At 34.7% G+C, this 20,782-nt stretch overlaps 1 protein-coding gene across 1 annotated transcript; it reads right to left on the bottom strand.

The window, feature by feature from the left end:
• Positions 1 to 329: 329 nt before the first annotated feature.
• PJVK (pejvakin) lies at positions 330 to 8,681 on the bottom strand (the record flags this gene model as incomplete). The annotated part of the gene is made up of 6 exons (XM_084289003.1): positions 330 to 631; positions 2,027 to 2,131; positions 3,971 to 4,088; positions 4,784 to 4,925; positions 5,725 to 5,920; positions 8,471 to 8,681. 6 exons carry the CDS (start codon positions 8,679 to 8,681, stop codon positions 330 to 332), a joined length of 1,074 nt encoding a protein of 357 aa, XP_084145129.1.
• Between the last annotated feature and the right edge of the window lie 12,101 nt (positions 8,682 to 20,782).

Raw genomic sequence — 20,782 nt, forward strand, 5'->3', positions numbered from 1 at the left:
ACAACAAATTTATGTAAACAATTTATTTATAGGTAGGTTCTAGCATACATTTTGACATTATGAAAATACAGTTTGAAAGCACATTTTTAATTATGATAATACAATGAGAAGGTACTAGAAAAAAGAAAAGCAAAATGTCAGGGAATGCATACATTTTCAAGTAATTAAGGTCATTGTGAAGCAAATGATTTGAAAATAATAGTGTTATAAAAAGTTTTGCACTTTCACTATTTTGCATTTAAACAAAATGAGTCACATTTACTAATTCTGAAAAGTTTGTGGCACAGTTATTTATGCCCATGTCTGCAATAGGCACTTACCTACATCAGTTACTTCACTCTCTTATGCCAGAGGTCAAAACAGGGCACAGCATGCAGTCGTACAAACTTTTGTCCATTAAAAGAACACTCTAGGCATCCATAGACTGTCTCCCTTTTAGAACTTCCCATTCCACAAAGGACGCAGGGACCTTTCGTGATGTTATTATGAAGTAAATTAATCCGGATATGAGCCCCTTCTCTGAGATAGCTTGTAGAGAGATTGGTCAGGCTTGCAGCTTTTTCATAGTAGTCTGTAAAAAGGTCCTCCAAGTAAACATCAGAGTTAGCGATGGTATCTACTACTCTTTTATCTGAAAAAGAAGGCACACAAAAAAAGAGCAGTGGTTTGTCATTACATTATGAACTGTTCACAAAACAATCTGTAAATCTACTGATGGAAATGACAACTGATTCATGAAACTGTTCTAAACATGTCACCATAGATGACTTCTTATCAAAAGCCCTGCATGATGAAAGTTTTCCTTTATTTTCACAAAAGACATTGGCAGAAGCTGGAATTATTTTTATAAATGACCCGTATAGTATAATTGTAATTTATTTTTTTTAGAAATACACCTAATCAATCACAAATCACAAATCGCCAAATCACAGCTGTGTACTTTCCTGTTTAAACGTTTTCATTTTAGTTTTTCAAATTTTGTTTTCTAAAAATTGTTAATTCTGTTTATTTAATGAAAAAGAAGAAAAAAAAAAAAAAAAAAAACATCGCTTAAAGGATTTAGAAAATTTGGAGGACTCTATGCTGCCCTCTTAGAAGACTTCTGAGCATCCAAACACCCCAGGGAGAAGTCACTCTCAGACTGACCTGCTTGTCTCCTCTTTCTTCATTTCTTCTTAGTTTAGATAAGATGACCAACTTTTAAACAGCCAAAACTAGCAATACATAGCATACCCACAGATTTGCTCTCTTAGCATAATACTGGAGCAGAACTGAAGGCTTGGTCCATAAATGTCCTTTGATCAATAATGGGATACGGTGGAGCAAGGATACATGGACAGAACAGCCTTTAGAAGGATGTCTTTGATTCTTATTTATCTTCACTTTCAGATTTGCAGCTTTCCACAACAATTAGACTAAGAAATCTTAAAATAAATAAATAAATAAATAGGCTACATTCACTAGAACAAATCCCCAGATTTGAGTAATATAGTCAGAGATATCCCAAAGAAGACATAGCTACCTACATAAAGTGACACTTAGCGTTGTTGGCTGTTGTGTTCGTATCAGAGTGAGAAAGAGAACTATGACGCTATCATGCCGATATCCCTGCTACATGAAGATATAGCCTAAAGAGTACATTCTAATATTTAAATTGTTGGATACTTAAAATTAGTCATAAAAAGTATACCCTGCAATACTATTTATAACACGTATTGCATAATGCTCTATGTAAATTGCAAACATATGAAATAAGGTTAATATTAACTGATTAGTTGTATAATTGCTCAATACCACACATCAGCCATGGACTATTATATATTTTAAGATATTTAGTAACACCATAAATTTGTTATTGTGAAAAAGATTCTGTCATAACTTGACAATCAGTACATAAGAAATTGGAGTACATTTTACACTGAAGTTTTCTCATTTTAATGTTCATCTTGCACACAAACTAAAGAAACAAATAACTACTCTACATGCAGTAACTAAGACATTTGTGTATAAATATCAAAAACCATACTTCGATGAAATAGATTACTCTTTAACATCCTTAATTTGTTCATTGAAGATGATGTGGATTTCTCTTTTTCAAATCCTCCTTTTGAAATTGGAGTCACACATAGTTCTGTAAAAATGAAACATAAGCTATTAGAAGAATGCAACATAAAAGCAATAGCTGTTCAACACAATTTAATATGCTTTTCTAACCTATAATAGGTTGATGAAGCTAGCAGTTATTAAATTCAGCTTTGCTAAAAATTGTAAAGGCTAGTACCACTGTCTAATACAAGTCTGCACGCAGCAATAACACACAGAATCAAATGAAATGTTCAATAGGATTTTTTAAACATTCATGGTTTCCAACATACATCATCAGTTTGTTTATAGGTTGTTTTTTTTTTTATGCAATTCCTGCCCACGTTAAGGGTTAATTCTTTAAATCATATTGATGGAGCTCCCACTTCTAAGTATCTCCATAATCTCTGTAGACTCCTTTGAAACTAAAAATAAGAACTTATAAGCAAGGGTGCAAGATCTATAGTCCTCTGTTCCAATGGAGATTCAACTGCCAAAAGTTATTTTTTTTGAAATGAAAATAAATATCACATTAGTTTCTATCCATAACTTGAAAGAAAAACTTGAAAGCAAAATATATGGATAATCAATTACAAGGAACTGAAAAAGCAGGACTTCAATTGATAATTATTTTTAATTGAGTTAGACAGATATCAGCTTCACTGATGATTTCAATGATTTAGCTAAAACGTTATTCTTGTGCTTGTACCTACCGCTACATACAGGTAAAATAAAATCAAAGCACTTCAGAATTTGAAGTTAATGTTGAGCACTATGGAACTGAATATAAAGAACTACTGTACTGTATTCTCTCTTCTACTTTTAATCCAGTAATTAAGCCTGATTGGGAGTGTATTTAAAGTTTTTACAGTAAAGTTCTTTCACTGCTCAGTAAAAAGGTGCTTTAAAACACAAAGTTCCTGTCATAGGATTTGAATACTGCATGTGCCAAAGAATACAGAGCTATTTGCAACTTCTAAAACTGGTACTGCTGTAGAGATCTGCAGAGGTACCTGCAGAGGTACAGAACACCTCCCTAATCTTTTGTCTTGCTATTTTAAAAAGGCCACAATGATAATCAGAGTTAAGAAATTCCTGAAACAATTTAGCAACTCTCACAGAAGTCCCTGTATTTAAGTACATGTAAATTTGGTGGTTGAAACACAATCTAACATTATTTGGTTTTACTAAGTTCTAGATCAAATCCTAAAATTGAATTTCTGCTTTATTGCAAACAACACCAATAACATTACAGGCTACACGTTAATTAGTGTAAATAATGTAAAGACATAAACTCTATCCTTTCTCCAAAAGGAGACAAACTTACAGGAGCTCCATAATGTTTTCCATATTTGTTTTCAGTAATTCTATTTCTTTGTAAATATCTTCAGATAGCTGTACATGTAATGATATATCAGACTGAAATTACAGCCACAACAACTAAAATTCTTAGCTTTGCTTAAAAGTTCTGCACACTTTCTTCTTTACTTACGTCTTTTTACTTTCCCATTTTATGCAAGTGTTCAGATGGTCATAAAAGTCTCGATATATAAATAAATGATTTTTTGTTCCTTGCAAGTGGAACATGTGGGATGTAAAAAAAAAAAAAAAAAAAAAAAAACAGAACAAAACAAAACAAAACAAAACAAAAAACAGTAAAACTTAAGTTTTAAAAATATTTCCATGGCGAAGTATTTTCCACTACCTGCTTTGTTAATCTTTTCAGTAATAACCATTTTCCCCAGAAATTCAGACTACTTATGTTCATAAAATTAAGGCATGCCCATTTTATGGGATTGAGGCTCATGTAAATGAAGAACAAGAAAACTGTTGAAAAACCTCAAACCACTTTAAAAAATGACAGTAATGACAATAATGCACAACTTACCAAAATTACCATCCAAATGAATATAAAGCTCAAACACACTAAAAGCAATTGTTGTATGTGCAGGAAAAACAATGGCTTTGTCCCGTCCTTTATAATTTTGGTCTTCAATAATGTGAAACTATAATTTGGAAAATCATCAAAAGAAAAAAAAAAAAAGAAATAAAAAATAAACAAAACAACATCTTAATTGTATATATTGAGAACTATTATACCAGGAGGAAGCTCTGAAACTGGAGATCAAATTTCATCAGTAAAGAATTTCATACTATCAGTGTTGCATTTATACAGAGACAGTAATTTAACTTGCATCAGTCACCAAAAATTATGTGAATGTTATAAATGCTAGCAATGGACAAACCTCAGAAGATTTGAAGTTTCAATTATTCAAACATATTGATGACAACAAGGGGGGGGGAGAAATGGGACAGGGAGTGAGATGCCAATCCTTGAAATAATAACAACCTGAAGTTGTAATGAGTTATAGAAGATGTATATAGTAATAAAAGATATATGATTATCAGAGTTTCAAACTGAAAAGAAGGAATTTCCACATTTTTGCCGAGACTTCACCCAAAACAATGTCTCATTGTCTAGCCATCCTTTTATGCATTTTCCTTAGCTCACTCATATAAACGATACAAATAAAGAAGTTATTCAGTTTTACATCAGTGTGATAACATAAACTCACTTTAGAATTTTTCTAAGCTTACTTCTGTAAAAATACAATTAAATCCAGCCATAAAATCTATAAAAATGAGCTTATTGTTTGCCTGTTTGAGTTACAGAACTTTATTTATCCTAAAACATATTTACCCTCATGGTTTCTCCACGCATTCCAGTATGGACAGTCAATGAGCACTGCCTTGTGGTCCTAATACTTTCCATGACCACGCACAAAATCTCCATCCTACTTTTTCTTGATTGATGTACTAGACAGTGATCAAAGTTTATTTTTCTAAAATCAAGAGGGAGACAAGGAGGACATTCAGAGATTATTAGCAAATTGCAAAGCTTCTTGTATAATCAATAACTTGTATATTATATATATCTTGTATATTAGTAATACAGTTATGAATTTTATAAGTAATAGCTTTAATGCTCTACCTTTGGGCTTCCATAAAGCTTATAATTGTGGAAAGTTTTGGTTAGAAATCTAAAATGATAACTATAGAAGCTGGCATACACTGAATAGATTAAAAACTAGCTGATGTGTATGAACTATAACTGCAATATACTATATGAAGTACAAACATGAAATGATCATCAAACAAGTGTGTTTCTAGGAGAATCTCTACAGGCACTGGCTCTTAGTCATATAACACAGATCTGTTTGTTTGTTTGTTTGTTTGTTTGTTTTTATCAGCAGATGAGGATTTCTTCTTCCTAATGTTATTTGAAGTAAATTTCAAATTTGCAGTAGTAGGAAATTTAATACATAGGATCTTTGATGGACTCGTCCTCTCTAGATTTTTTTCTTTTTTTCTTGGAAGATGCACTGTAATTAAAACAAGAATTAATTCCGATAAATTCTATAGCCCCTGTTATACTGGAGGTCATGTGCAGTGATTTAATCTGAGACTTGTTAGTCATACAAGAAACCTGGAAAATATCTGATGGTGAGTGGTATTTATTGCCTAAAATAACCAAAACCTAACCCTTTTTTGTATTAATAGATTTTGTTCAGAGATTCAACCTAACTGTATGAAATATAACTATGGAACTAGAAATATATATATATATATTTATAATATAACCTTGTAGTGAGTTCTTTAAGTAATGTCGGTACTTCAACTTCATGTTTGGTCACTATGCCAAAAGAAGCTTTAAAGGCGACAGAATCTGATCCAGCAACATCAAAACCAACATCATTCATTATCTGATTTCCTCTTCTACCATTGAGCGTAACATCCGATTTGTCTTCATAATTGAGCAACTGGTAAGATGAGACACCTGAGTAAAAGAAGATAACCATTGTGTGATGAAGATCTGAACATAGTACTTTTACATAACGTTACATACTTGTAACAGGACACTTTAATTATTTTAAATTTGTATAGAATAAATGTAAAGAAAATAATGAAGTGCACTGTTCTTACTATACTTAACAATTTTGATATAAAATTCACAGCTCCATTACGTGCTTATTTATCAGTGCTACTACTGATGATTAATGGAAAGAGAGTGCGTGGGGTCTGAGGGATCTCCGTACCTCTCACTGACAGAGTTTTGCTCAGAGTCCCACATGGAATATATCTTAAGAATGAAATGGTGATTAGGAATATTTCTGCATTTCTGTGCTTAGCACTATTCTCCTTTATCAGGAGATATAGAACAAAAAGATATGCAATGTGTTTAAAGGTTTTTTGAAACACATTACTCTGAAACACAAACAAAATGATTTAATGAAGACTGCACGGAATATGAACCCTAGGAATAAAGAGAAAGCCAACATGGCGGATACACATCATGCCCATTTACTAATAACTTCAGCGCAGCTCTGGTGCATAACAAGTCATTGTGAAGACTTACTATACAGTAATATATATATACATATATATACACATTACCTGTGTATAGAATACACAGGTAATTTTTCCTTTTTTCTAATTTTTTGAAGAACTAAATGTTTTTTTAAAGTTGCATTTACATATTTCCCTTGTAAAATAATGTTAGGAAATTCTAAAAATTTCTGGATGTAGTACAAATGAACCTTACATTGTTTTCCATTTTTGCAATACATGTTTAAAGTGCAGATCTGCCAGTAACATTACCTTTGCCTTTTTCCCTGATAGGTCACAATCAGAATGTCTTGCCACATTTTCAGTGTGTCCCTAGTCATTCTAAAGAGTGTCAATATAATCTGAAGGAAAACAGATTAATTCTGACTTACAGAAAAAAAAAAAAAAAAAGAAAGAAAGAAAGAAAGAAAGAAAGAAAGAAAGAAAGAAAGAAAGAAAGAAAGAAAGAAAGAAAGAAAGAAAGAAAGAAAGATTGCTCTATTGTACAATAGAAGGGTGGGCTCCAAAGCATTTTTTAATGCTATAACATTTTATTATATATAATATATGCCATAATGTAACATTTTCTTCATAACTTTAAATACCATTACACTACCAGAAAAAATATTAGAACACATTGCTTGAAAAATTAATATGAACAGAGCAGGTAGATAAGGGAATTAGGCATCCAACTACATTGAAGAATCCAGGTTTTATTAATTTTTGTCTTATTCTTTGAAGCGTTTAGAATAAAGTGACACTGGAAAGTCACCCAGTGTTAATCCTGTTTGTCTTTACTTTTAACAACAACAAAAAAAAAAGCACATATTTTTTCATAATGTTAAAAAGATTTCAAATGTTTATATTTGTCACATTAAAAAAAAAAAAAAAAAAAAGGAAATTCAATTAGAAATGTCTTTGCTTACACTAAAGGACAAAACCTTCTGCACATGACATCTAACCTTTACAGAAAAGACTAAAGGCTTTGTGAGATTTTTAATGTGATTTTGACTCACACTTTTCCTCTGACTTCTTAAATGAGATTTTTCAAATTTTTCAGCTGGCTTGTCCTGAATGCAAGACTAGTAGGATTGGCAGGATTCCAATTTTGTTTCATATTGCTTTCATCCTGAAATCACCTCTTTGTGGAGTCAGGTGGCATTTCTGTCTTCCTGTGCACAAACTGGCTGTCTTAGAGTTTCTAGTTAATGCATTTGTTTTGTAATTAATACCTTTTTTAAATGTATTTTAAAAAATAAAGTGATGAAACTGTTTTGAGAAAACATATGCTGTTATAAATTGTATAGACTTTTCAAAGGAAGGTACAAGAAAATATAGTTCAATTTTGCACCTCTTAATTCTCATAGGATCTTCTCAAAGCTTTCTGACATTGCATAGCAAAAGCAATTTAAATAGTGCTGCCTCTTTAGGTATGTGAAAAAGATTACAAACATGGAAAAAATTTACAGAAATCCTATTACTTCAGTCAGATATCTGCTGTCAAATGTTTCTGCCTATGCAGAGCGTAGCTCAAAACATGAGATCACAAGCATGAAACAGATACCAAACTGAGTTCATTGTTACATATTTAAAAGTGAGAATGTAAAGAAAGGTGCAAAATAAAAGCAAATATTAAGTAGCAATTAATCATACATGCATAAGTAAATATGCATTAGTACATCTTTCAGGAACTTGTGATTTGGAAAAAAACACAAAGCTTAACTAAATCTGTTGTATATTAGTTCCTATCAAGGTTTTGAAATATAACTGACTTTTTTATACTTCTTCAAGAAGTTGTGTTTTTTTGTTGTTGTTTGTTTGTTTTACCAATCTAACTTATACTTTTTTCCTAAATATTTATTATATGATGAAGCGAGATACATTATATTACACATATACTAAAGAACCATCATACTACCAGTACAGACTAAGCCATAACTACTGGTCTGTATTTAGGGGAAAGCATGCATTATTCTGCTTTCAAGAAAGATTAAAAACTTACCTGCAGAAATTTCTTTCTCCCCTTGAAGAATGTCTTTTAATGTGAAAGGTGTTGATGCAAATTTAGATTTTTTTGAAAGCAAACACTTTCTTTTCTTAATCACAAGGCTCAGAGGCTGGTATTTATCAGCCTCACTGAGACTGGGCACTGGAACTAGTCTTCCTCCATCACCAACCTGTTTAACAAAGTTTTTGGTTGCAGCAGCAAACATATTACAACATTAGTGATGATAATAATAAAACCCTCTGCATCAAGTGTAACTTCCAGACCTCAAACCCATGTTCAATTTCTCTTTACAATGTTCTTTGAAGCAAATTAATATTAAAAAAAAAAAAAAAACAAAACACTTTTTTTCCCTTTTTTTCTTTTTTAAAAAAAGCAAGTTATATTTTACTTGGAAAGGCTTGAAAGCATCTTAACTATCCAGCTTCTAGGTGTGTTGCTGAAGACCTCTCCCAAAGACCTTCAGCTAAGCTCTCTAGTTCTGCATCATGAATAATGAATTACCAATGTAAACTGATATGGAAATGCTTGTCCTTTCCTCTGCAGTTTAACACCACTGTTTGGAAACCAAAATTAAAATCTTAAAATGAGAAGACAGCAACTTAGGTAATCCTTAGCTTCCTGACAGGGGTTATTGATGCATTGCTGTTCATTACAACCTTGCTGCAGCCAAATCCTAGCATGTTTTGCCACCAGCATCAGGGAGAGCATCTCAGTTACGCATTTGTGGAAGCAAACAGACCTGCTGAGGTAGTGTTTCCTTTCAGCAGCAGCTGCACAACAGAACTTGCTCAAGCTCAGCGAGGGAGTCAGTGGCATGGGGCTCTGTGGAAGCACAAAGGCCAAGCGAAGTCTGGAAATTGCTGGAAGGCAGCAGTGGGCTCTCACTCAGCGCATGGTACTCTCCTCCCATGGAACACAGGGCTGGTCTTGAGACAGACAAGCTTCATATATTTGGCTTTGAAGTTGAAATTTCCAAATTTTCAGTAAGAGCTCTCAGAAAGTGCATAGAGTGTACTTGTGGAAAATAATAAATGTAAAATTACAGACAGAAGTGAGATTATTGATATTAAGGAGCAGCTCAAGAATCCTACAGGAAAAACATTAGTACAAAAAGATAAATTGTAAAGGGAAGGAAGAGGACCCTCTTAGTAGGCATCACTGTGGTGGACGCTGCAGGAACTGAGATGTCCCCACGTAATCATGATGGTCCAACTGGCAGGGACTTGAACTTCTTACTTCTTGCAAGAGTGGTGAGCACACAGCTGCTTGGTGTTGGAGCACTTCTTTTTGGTGCTCCTTCTGCAGTTACAGAAGATAAAATATCAGCCACAGCCCTGTGAAGTTACACTTCGATGTGAATATTATCACTTGGTGCTGGGTGAAAAGGTTATTTGGTTGGCTTTTTTTCCCAAAGTACAATTTCCATGTGAAAACATTTCTAAAACTGTTTTAATAATAATGACATTTATTTAATAATAGAAAACATTTCAATATCTGTTCTTTCCAATACTTTCATAATTATTTTTTAAATGGTTAGAGTATCAGGAAGTCCAACACAAAGGGAAAAAGAGAGTTCCTCAGCTGCCTGAGATGGAGGCAAAGGCTGTCAAAGCTTCCTGCTTACTCTAGAGGGTGCTGAAAATTCGAAGCTGGCTATACAGACTTTGAACTGAACTTGTGAAATGCTGCTGCTCAGTCTGACTGTCATTCACATTACACCGCACTAACAAAAACAAAAAACCTGTACATATTTACTCAATTAAAACAAATCAACAAAACTTCAAAAAGCTATAAAGAGAAGGAAATGCTAACAAAATACTTAAAATTGATTATGATTCAGATTCATCTCATGTTTGTCTTGTAATAACTGTTTGACAGGAGACTTTTTTTTCTACAAGCTATTAAGCTCTGCTGCCTCTGTTTATTCAACATTTTTTTGGTAGAAGACCATATTCATTCTGATCCTAGCACTATTTCTGTAACTAGTGGTTTCATTGGATATGTTTATGTGGTACTCATGTTACTCCAACACCCAGAACGTCCACCAGAAATGCCACAGCAGCTGCTTGTTATTCTCATGCTACAAGTCAGAGAACTGGAGTGCAACTATGTTAACTCTGCCATTTCAGAAAACATTTACTAATTATGCACATCCAAGTGAAAACTAAGTTAAACTGAGATGGTGTATGCCTTGAAAGAGTTAAGCTCATATAAACAGTACCAAATTATGCCAGTAAATTGCACCATACCATCTTAGCATACAAAAGGGTGCTATCAGTTGCCAGACCTCCTGACATAAGTGCCTTTGAACCATATTACATTTAACCCCCCCCCCCCCAAAAAAAAAGGTGCAAGAATTTAACACCTAAAAAAAAAAGAAAAAAAAAAAAGAAAAAATGCTACTGAAAAATTACTTGCAGAATTCCATAACTTCCCAGCAGATGGCATGAGTATTTCCCTAAAAAGCAAGGGTCTCAGCAATATAGATCCTGTTATACATGTATTTCAGAAGCTGACAAAAATAACATCTTATGGGACTTATTCCATATATGCGTCATTTTATACTATACCCATATTTATAAGATGATTTAAAAGTTACATTCATTTAAATAACTAGGTAGAAACTAGTTCTTAGAATACAGCTGGAGGTGGCATTCAGCAGCCTGGACGTGCTTGAAGCTGCCACAGACTCTTGGCAGAGAGGAGATGAGCTTCGTGTGAGGAGAAGGGGACATTAAAGCAACAGAGGTTGGGAGACAGACAGCTTGTCACCAAAGCTCAACAGATCTCAACAGGTAAGGAAAAAGTGTCTTAGTGTCCACCACTGGTACTAGGAGAAACCCAGAGGGAGGTGTGGGCTTCTCCCTGGGACCATGAGAGGGTACTGTCAGCAATACTGCTTTCTGTGCTTCGTAGGTATGCTGTGACATAACGTATTCCAACATCGCTATCAAACATTTGTTAGATGGGACTACCAGTACCAAAGTGAGTTGTGGGAAGAACAGCAAATTAAGGACAGATTAAAGCTTTCAGCAGACTTGGCTTCAGCATGCATATACCTGCATGTTGGATTTCTTTATTATCTAATTCAAATGTAGTGAAACTTTAAATCAGTTCACAAATTTCAATTATGCAGTATAGTGGAATAATTAAATTAGCTATGGCAGTATTTTAGTTTTGTGTAGACTTACTTTATTAAACTCTCAGTTTGGTAAAGTTACTGCCTGTGTATCTGAAATTTAATCAGTTCATTATGGAAACTTCTCTAGGCAGCATGATAAATATGCCATATTATTAGAGAGCTCAGAAATTAAAGGATGCGAATTATAGGAAGCCCAGTTTTAAGTCCCCACATTTAAAGTATGTTCTACTTGTGGGGTCAGATCCTTTTGAATATTCCACTACTATCTATGTTCACAGGAAAAAATAATAATAATAATGAAAAGCTTCAACAGATAGGTACTTTAATAGACTTTCATGTTTTATGTATATGGGAACTTTGTGACCATTTTCTTCCCCACTTAGAATGGATCTGAAAAGAAAAAAAATAAATAAAAGTTGTGGGAAACACTGTTGTCCAGTTCTATTATAGTGTTCTATCACTCTTCCAACAGATATCTAATATGTATCATTAGGGCTGTTCTATAGTGGAATATATGTCACCTTTAAATATAATTATCTGATATAACCATGAAGGGAAATCTCTCTTACAGCTCTTACAGTAATTGTCTCTTGTTCTGCTCCTTACTTCATTCTAGTTACTCAAGAAAGTAAGTACACATTTCTTTAGATAAGCACACCTTTAAAGATAAATACTTTGATGTCACAGGAATGTTAACTGAGTAGTACTGTTTAAGTCAGCGATCAGGATAATCTAAATTGCATTTAACAGTCCGTTTGGAAGACAGGCGCACACGTACTCACTGTAACTGATGTTTCTTCTATAATACTCCTCAGGTTGACAATGCAAGTAAACTGCTGGAGCCTCCTTGTATGCTGTGTCACAGAACAGACTGTGCTAACGCATATTCATAGCCCATCCTACAGTACATACAAAAGGCAGATTTCATGTCAGGAGGTGCAGTATTACAGCGCAGCACTTGCCCAGCAATCAATGTATTAAAAGCTGACCTTTACATTAAGTGTTACACAAATGAAAGGCTGCAAGATGTGGAGTTACCTCGCTCCTTTATGGCTTCTGGTTGGCACCATCCCCTGCTCACCTTTACACAAGCACCTTCTGTTAAGTTGATGAAAAGGGAATGTGTTGCACAGCTAGGTCCTTTGTACTACCTCGCTGCCTTCCCATTAAAGCCACATTAATGATGAGGGAGCAAACATTTTGGTGGTAGCTTCATCGTCTCTTCCACAGACTTGCCTTTCAGGTCACAGAGCTTTGTTTGTGGCTGTGGATGTGAAGATTATTTGATCCGTGCTTCAAACACACATATTGCAATAACACAATATTAATTGACCACGTATAGTTGATGTGTACAAAATATACCAGCTTTAGCTTCTAATTGCCCTAAGTTTATTGGCAATGTTTAGAATGGGCAGATGGATGTGTTAGCTGTAAAGCATTTACTAGTAAGAAATGCAAAAGTAGTACTCTAGGGAGAGATTTGCTGAGACAGCATGCTTGCATTTAAACTTATCAACTACGAGGAGAGGGCACGTATTTCAGCCAAAAGAAATGGTCTGTCATTTGTTACATAAACAATACTGCACATAATAAGGCTACTTTCATCATCTAGTATTATTAGGTTAGTGAAGACAGATCTCCTGGAAACAAACATCCCAGTGTGATTTATTGTGGGTTTATCACTGCCTTTCCTTTAGAGGATGCTGCCCTACAGGCTCAGGCCTTCTAGTAGCATATGTGATCCAGCATCTCTGTGTTGGAGGACAGCATTGTGGGCTTGAGCATTTACCTGCAGAACAGTAGCTGCTGTGTCACAATGTCTGAAGAAAAACTACAAAACAAAGGACTTGTTTACTGTGATATAATTCAAACTGTCCATGCTGGTCTGTCTGATGGGCACTGGTAAAGGTAGCTCTATACAGTACATCCTTCAGCATAGACATTGTGCTCCTTGTTACATTTTCATCCAAGCAGCAGACTTAACTGTATTTATTTTTGGCATTGCCACTGGCTACTGTGTGATACTGGGCAATTAACCTCAGCCTATGAAACCTACTGTATGCGGCTGTGGTAAGACATCACTTCCCTGAGTAGGATCCTGCAAGAACTGACTAGTATTTTAAAGTACTCTCAGATCTTTGGATGGAGACTATTTATAAACAGATTAAATGACGTAGGTGTTTGTAGGGCGTGCAAGAATTCAGCATCCTCTTTCATAACCATCCCTAGTCTTATTTAGGTTGTTTCTTTTCATGCTACAGGAACACTTCCTCATCTAGTTTTCTTCCCTCTCCCCCCCCACATACACACATATAAGCATAAAATAATATACTTGAGCAGTTTCCAGATACTAAACATATTAACAGACAGATCACATAAAAAAATCTTGTCACCAAACATAAAAAGCAGGGTGACTAATACTGTTGTACTGTGCTGGCTGATCAGCATTTAAGTGAAATTAGCTCCTAAACTAGAACTGAAGAATGCATGTGCCCCTGTGCTGTATCACTTCAGTTTCTTTGACAGCTAAGTGTCATGCTTAGCACTCAAAAATAATGTACTTAAAAGATAATCCATACCTTAAATTTTAACATTTAAAAAATAAAAAAGCTGGAATGTCCTTATCAGAATTTGCTATACACTTACAGTAGAAAAAGGGTAACCTCTTGGAAATGTGATTTATATTTTTTCCTCTACCTACTCACCAGAAAACCCGGTCAAGAAAACTGGGGTAGCTGTGAAATTTGAGCTACTAATTAGTCTAATTTCTTTGCTGAAGAAAGACATATACCCAGACAGACAGCAATAAGAAAAGCAAGTAAATATCTGACTTTACTTTGGAAGATTTCCATGTGAACAGGCATTGATTACAAATGTAATCTAATCACAGGTAAAACTGTTTTCATATCAGATTCGTGCCTGTAACACTCTTTTATCTGTCCTGTATTAACTTTCCCTCAACACTTGTTAAATTTACCCTTAAAAAAAGGCTCTTGAGATATAGATATGGATAGAGAACCTAGCCTCCCTCTTCACTACTTAGCTTAACAGTTACAACTTGCACATAACTTTCAGAAATAAAAAGCACAGTCTAAATGAATGACATTTTATTTACTGGCCTTAAGTAAAATTAGACTCACCACTTAGTCTAAATAAAATATAGGGTACTTTCTCCGTTAGCCCATTGCACCTTATTAGTTTTGAATAACATTTCAAGTTAGTGTCTTTTAATCTTATTTAGTAATTATTACTTAATGGGAAAAAAAAATTGCATATTCGGGTGCAGGAACAGTCAACATTGCATACTTGTGGGTTTTAACATTTAGGCTATTTTTAATATTTAATAAGCTAATAGGGACTTGGAGAGCCATGCATCTTGATATGTTGGCTAGGCAAAAAATGCTGTGCATCATCCCATCAGAACAGATTTTTGTACCGGCAGTGCCACCGGGAGCAGCTTTCTGTGGGCAACTCCTTTAGCTGAGTCAGGATGAAATCCTGTCAATAGCTTCCTACACTGTCTCACTTCAACCACACCACCGTGCCTACATGTTTGTGGTGAAGAAGAATCATCATCTGTCTCTTGGTTAGATTAAATTTAAATATGAAATTGATTCCCATGCTCAAGGAATAGTTCTTCTGCTACTTTAGATGTCAAGAGAGAGGCAGAACAGCAGTGCTGCCTTACAGGCCTCTTGCACTCTCATTTCTTCCCAAAGGTTTAGCGGTTGGTTTTTCAATTAAGTAATGACATTTTACTTTTCCCTCTTTATCTATGCACACCGATTTTGCTGAGCAACCGTCACTGAAGAGAGTTAGACTGGTTTTTCCAAACATTGAGAGGCAAAGTACAGGTCCAAACTACAGAAATGTGAAACCCAAGCTGAATTCCACTGAAGTAACTGTTTAACAGAAAATTAGCTCAGAGCCTACATCCATACTCAGAGCATCTGTTTGGATGACATCAGACATATATTCTGCCACCACACACAAAATTAATAATAATAAAAAATTTTAAATTGCCATTCGTGAAAAAGGTGTTTTTACTCCATTGCTATTGCTTCCAGGCAGGCAGCCTTCCAGACTGCTTGAACACTTGTTCTTCTATAATGCCAAGAAACAACACAAACTTTAATTTCTGCCCCAAAACAATTTTTTTTTTTACTGTGCTTTCATTTTAAATAAAATATAATTGATTTAAGGGTTGAACAACAGACAAGAACACATAACGGAAAAATCCCACATACTGTTGTTTTTTCGAAGATACCAGAATGGGTGGGTGTCTAGTAACTTTTTTCCCCTCTATTTCCACACCTCTTTTTTTTCAATTCTATTAGAGAACATCAGGAACCCATTTCCCCCACTCTCTCACATACAACTTGAGAAACATATCACAAGCTCCCTTTAATCACAAAATGCAAGCTGACATGGGGGAAAAAAAAAAAAAAAAAAAAAAAAAAAAAAAAAAAGGCAAAAGGCTCTGACCAGCTGTAGCACAAAGATAAAACTAGGAACTGCCAAAAAGAAAATTATCTTCTTTGAGGCCGCAGTTGGTAGCTCCTGCCAGATTTAAAGGAACTGCACAGAGAGTCACATGGCACAAGTATTATAAAATAATCCTGCAGTGGAAACAGGTTACAAAGGAACAGGATGATGCTTCTGAGAAGCAGCTTTTTCAGTGTTACTGCTGCCACTATCACCCACCTCTACAAAATCAATCTGCACAACATATATTCAGAATTATACGATTAATAGCGAGTCCACTTACCTAGTTACAAACAAGTCATTCAAGACTCATATTCTGTGGCATTTCTCATGTTAATAAATCAGAACACAGATGACAGCAGATTAAACAGTGTACATTGAGTTTTATTAGAACAAGCACTAATAGCAGCAGTGTACAGAGTGATGGAGACAATGTACTGTATGCACTGAACAATAATAATTATACAATTGCACTTCTTCAGAGATCTATTAGAAAATGCTTTTCAGTAAACAGTTTCCCAAATCTAGCATTGTTTGGATTTGCCTCTGAGGAAAAAAATACAAAAAATATGCTTTTTTTTTTTTGGTAAGGCATTAGCAACATTCATTGGCAGGCTAAACAAGTCATTTGTACATGCATTATCCAATTACATTGCAACAGGTAAAAGAGCATCATGTTTCCTCAAAAACTAAAATTGTGTGTGTGTTTTTTGGACATAACGTCCTGATAAATCCGGCTCAGCTTGAAGGAAACAGATGACATCTTTTGTTACATTTTAGAGCAAAACAGAAACTATAGCATAGCCAAGATCACCTTTATTTCCTACTAGAAGCTGTAGGACCTTCCTCAGTTGGAGTTGGTATCGTGGGTATTGTCTATACCACGAGCATCACTGGATTAAACTCCTAATTAAAGTAATTTCTCTTGTTTACTACTACCTCCACTACCACCTCCCTGAATCACGTGGCCAACAGATGCTCCTGTTCCCAAAGGATCATCACCAACACCCACTGCTGCATGAGCTTATTATTTATTGCATGAGAGGTAGTCGGCATGAGGCCTCATCTGCATTCAGGGTTACTACAACAGCATGGTCAAAAACAACTCATGGGTGCAAAGACACAGAGTAAGTGTATTGCAGCTGTGCTACGTGAGAACTTGAAATTATTTTTTTCACTGCTGTTTCCCAGCTAGCGAGTGGGTTTGATCTCTGAAGTAGCCAGAGAACTCAATATCCCAAATACAGTAATTCTACTGATGTGCTAAAGCCTAACAGGAGAGAGGGGAGGCACTTTCTCACATTCATGCTTTGTAGGCTGAGATTTGGAGCATGCTCTTAGTTAGCCATCCCTTCTTCACAAGTCAGCAAAAGTAGTCTCCTGCTCCCCTCGGCATATGGCACTAGCAGCCTTTGCTCTGGCTCACACTGGCTTGAGGAGCGCACAGGGAAACAGGGACAGGAATTGCAAATATTCGCACAATTAAGCTTGCCAGAGTGAGACAGTATGATTAATTGTCAATGATCTGTTCTCCTGCATTTTCTTCCAAATGTCATACATAATTGATCTTTGCAGAGATATAACGTTAACTGATTCTTAAACACTGCAAGCCCCAGAATAAGGTCCCAAAATGCAAGAGTCAAAGTTGAATAAATTGCTCTGACTGGCAAGCAGTGAATACAGCTGCATTTCACACATTGATCTTCCATGAGACTGTGCACATGGTCAAAAATAAGCTTAAGTGTAAGTAGCTGAATATCTATGCTTGACTGCACGATAAGCCTGAAACTGAAATATGATTTGAGCAGCCAGACCATCCACTCCCCTGGAAGTTCACTGAGTTCAACGGAGTATCAACAGGAGCTGCTCAGCCTCATCTGCATTGGTGTTCATTTGTTTAAGCTCATAGGGATTAAAAATCTTGTGTTACAAAGCCTGGTGCAACCAGGTACATTGTTTTGATTTCTTAAAACTGTCAACATTGAGCCTTTTCATTTAAACATGAATATCTACATCTTTTTAACTGAATTCAATGAGACAACTTGCAGTAGGTATCCTAAGGATGTACTGGTGCCTGTGCAAGATCAGAGTCCAAGCAGAAAAAAATCTGGGGTGTACATTGCTGATTAGCTATTGCATTTGAATTAAAAGTCTAATACAAATTATATCCTACCTACATTTTTCATCAACTGTTGATGCTTAGTAACTGTAAGCAGTAGAAGTGCTTTTTACAGGCACATTTACAGTCAGTATTTGGAGCATAGGATCAAGAAGATGTAAAGAATCATCATCCTGAAAGATCCCCCAAAATGGCAGTCAAGCAAAAATGAGTGAGCATTTGCAGGAAAGCAATCAAGATGAAGATTTTTTTATTATTTTAAATTACTCAATGTACTATGAATAACTAAATTTAAACCTTTAAGAATTGCAATACTTTAAGTTGTTTATAAAGCTTTTAACACAAAGATTTGCACATCAATTTTCAATTGAGTCATTTAAAAATTATTGTACTGACTTTTTTTCCCCAGTATCTTTTTCACCTTCATCTTATGGAAGTCCACGCTGAACTTTTGAGCACAAAATGAAGGGTGCTGCAGGTGCAGTTTAATATTGCAGTGTTCAAAAATAATGCTTTCGGCAATGTTTCTGTATTTGGATACATAAATGCTTCTCCTTTTCTTTTTTTTTTTTTTTTTTTCCTTTAAGTGACAGTTTCCTATTCCTTTTAAACAACATAAAAATTTTTGTCTGGTGCATCAATGTACATAGACCCTTTGCAGTTACAGTGTTACTGCCCTCCAGAACAATCACTGTCTATCTGCTACTCAGAAAAGCAGCACTGACTCTTTATGTTGGGCTTCTTAGAAAGCAACTATTTGCTTTTAAAATTCATCTTTAAAAAAAAAAAAATGAAGTAAGTTTCTATATACCTTTCTAGTTAACACAATTGTATAATCGCAGTGGAAAGACTCTGAGGACCACCTTTTACAAGGATGCTATATAAAGGTGCACAAGAAATCAAGAGATTTGTTGGTGTGGGTGTTTGGTTTTTTTTGTTTGTTTTTTCTTTTTTTTTTGTCAAATAAGCACAGAGGTATGGAAAATCAGCAAATAATGCCCATTTAGCTATTTATGTTTTGACATTTTTACGTAGTAAAGAAATGGTGCAAGGTTGTTTCCCATCTGAAAGTAAATGCTGATAAAAGTGATGAAGCTCAGTAAGCAAAGTAAAACTGACAGCTAATCTAAACCTTACTCTTATAATGGCATTTTCAGCATGTGAGCAGTCTATAAATACTAGAATTTACCACATCACATGTGTGCATATGGGAACTAATCTCACCAAAAAGTGTGACATTGCTTCCAGTTTGTATTAACTTTGTGCAAAAGGAGAGAAAATACAGAATTCTCTGCTGTTGAAATGCTCAGAAATTGCAATTCACCAAAAAGATATTTATACAAAGGGAAGTAGATACAGACTGAAAGAAGAAAGCTTGCTACTGGTTTCAACAAAGCGAACATACCTAATCTCCTAATACAAAACTATCTTAATGATCTCTCTGGATGCCACAGTAGTTCAATTTTATGATGTCTTCTTATACACTAAATAAAACATCTGCTTCAGAAAACCTGCTGCAACAGTTAATGAACAAGCAGTTTGGTGAAGGAAAATATTTCAAACATAAGATGCTAACAGCTTGATTTCTCAATTATTATATAGTAAATTTCAGACACGAATCAATATACGAAAAGGAATCCCATCCAGAAAAAAAAAAAAAAAAAAGCCTACAAGTATTTATTTTGGGTCCACACAAAATTTCAAAATTTTAGTGAATGATTATTCTACGTCTACCTTAATCTGGAAAGTGGAGGTTTAGCAAGATCTGAGCATTAATTGCATGACAGGAGAACCATCCTCCGTGCCTGTCAAGTTCCAAACACTGTTTAATTTTTAAAACTCAAACTTGACATGTAATTAATTCTTAGTGGGTAATGAATGCTTGAAAATAATTAGTCTATAAATAATTTTAAAGAAACAAGAACACCGCTTTTACTAATTATAGCAAAAGCTTAACAAAGCTATTAGTTGCTATCTTTGCATATATGTCTGCATACCAATATATATTCATCAACATCTATTCTCAGCTCATAGTCACATCTTGTTTGAAACCCAGCTAAATATAAAATTTATTGTGATCTGAATTTGTTATGCTACCTTTAAACCACCAAAGAATATCAGTCACACTTATTTTAAGAACTAAATAGACATCAATTCTATCCTGATATTAGAATGGTAAGTTTCAACACTGACTTCAAGATAGGTGAAAAATGCATGTTTAAAATTTTTATGTATTATTTCATTATTGCTGGTCTGATCTCAAATATTTTTTATAAAATATTATGCAAATACGATGATAGTTTTACATCACATCTCTATTTATTCAACACAGTTAAAGAAGAAATCCTGAATTCTCCTCTGCCCAGAAAATACTGAAGGTTAAACTAAAATTAACTTTTTAAATGCTACTGTAATATTCCTGGTTGAGGTGAATTTACCAAAGGAAGAGGACTACGAGACAAAGGAACACAGGATTACAAGAAAAGAAATCTGAACTTGCAATCTTTTCTACTGCTGACTGTCCTTGGTGGCCATGAGAAATCAGCGCAACAGTCTCCAA

The sequence above is a fragment of the Netta rufina genome (assembly GCF_964035555.1).
Source record: "Netta rufina genome assembly, chromosome: 6".
Lineage (NCBI taxonomy): Eukaryota > Metazoa > Chordata > Aves > Anseriformes > Anatidae > Netta > Netta rufina.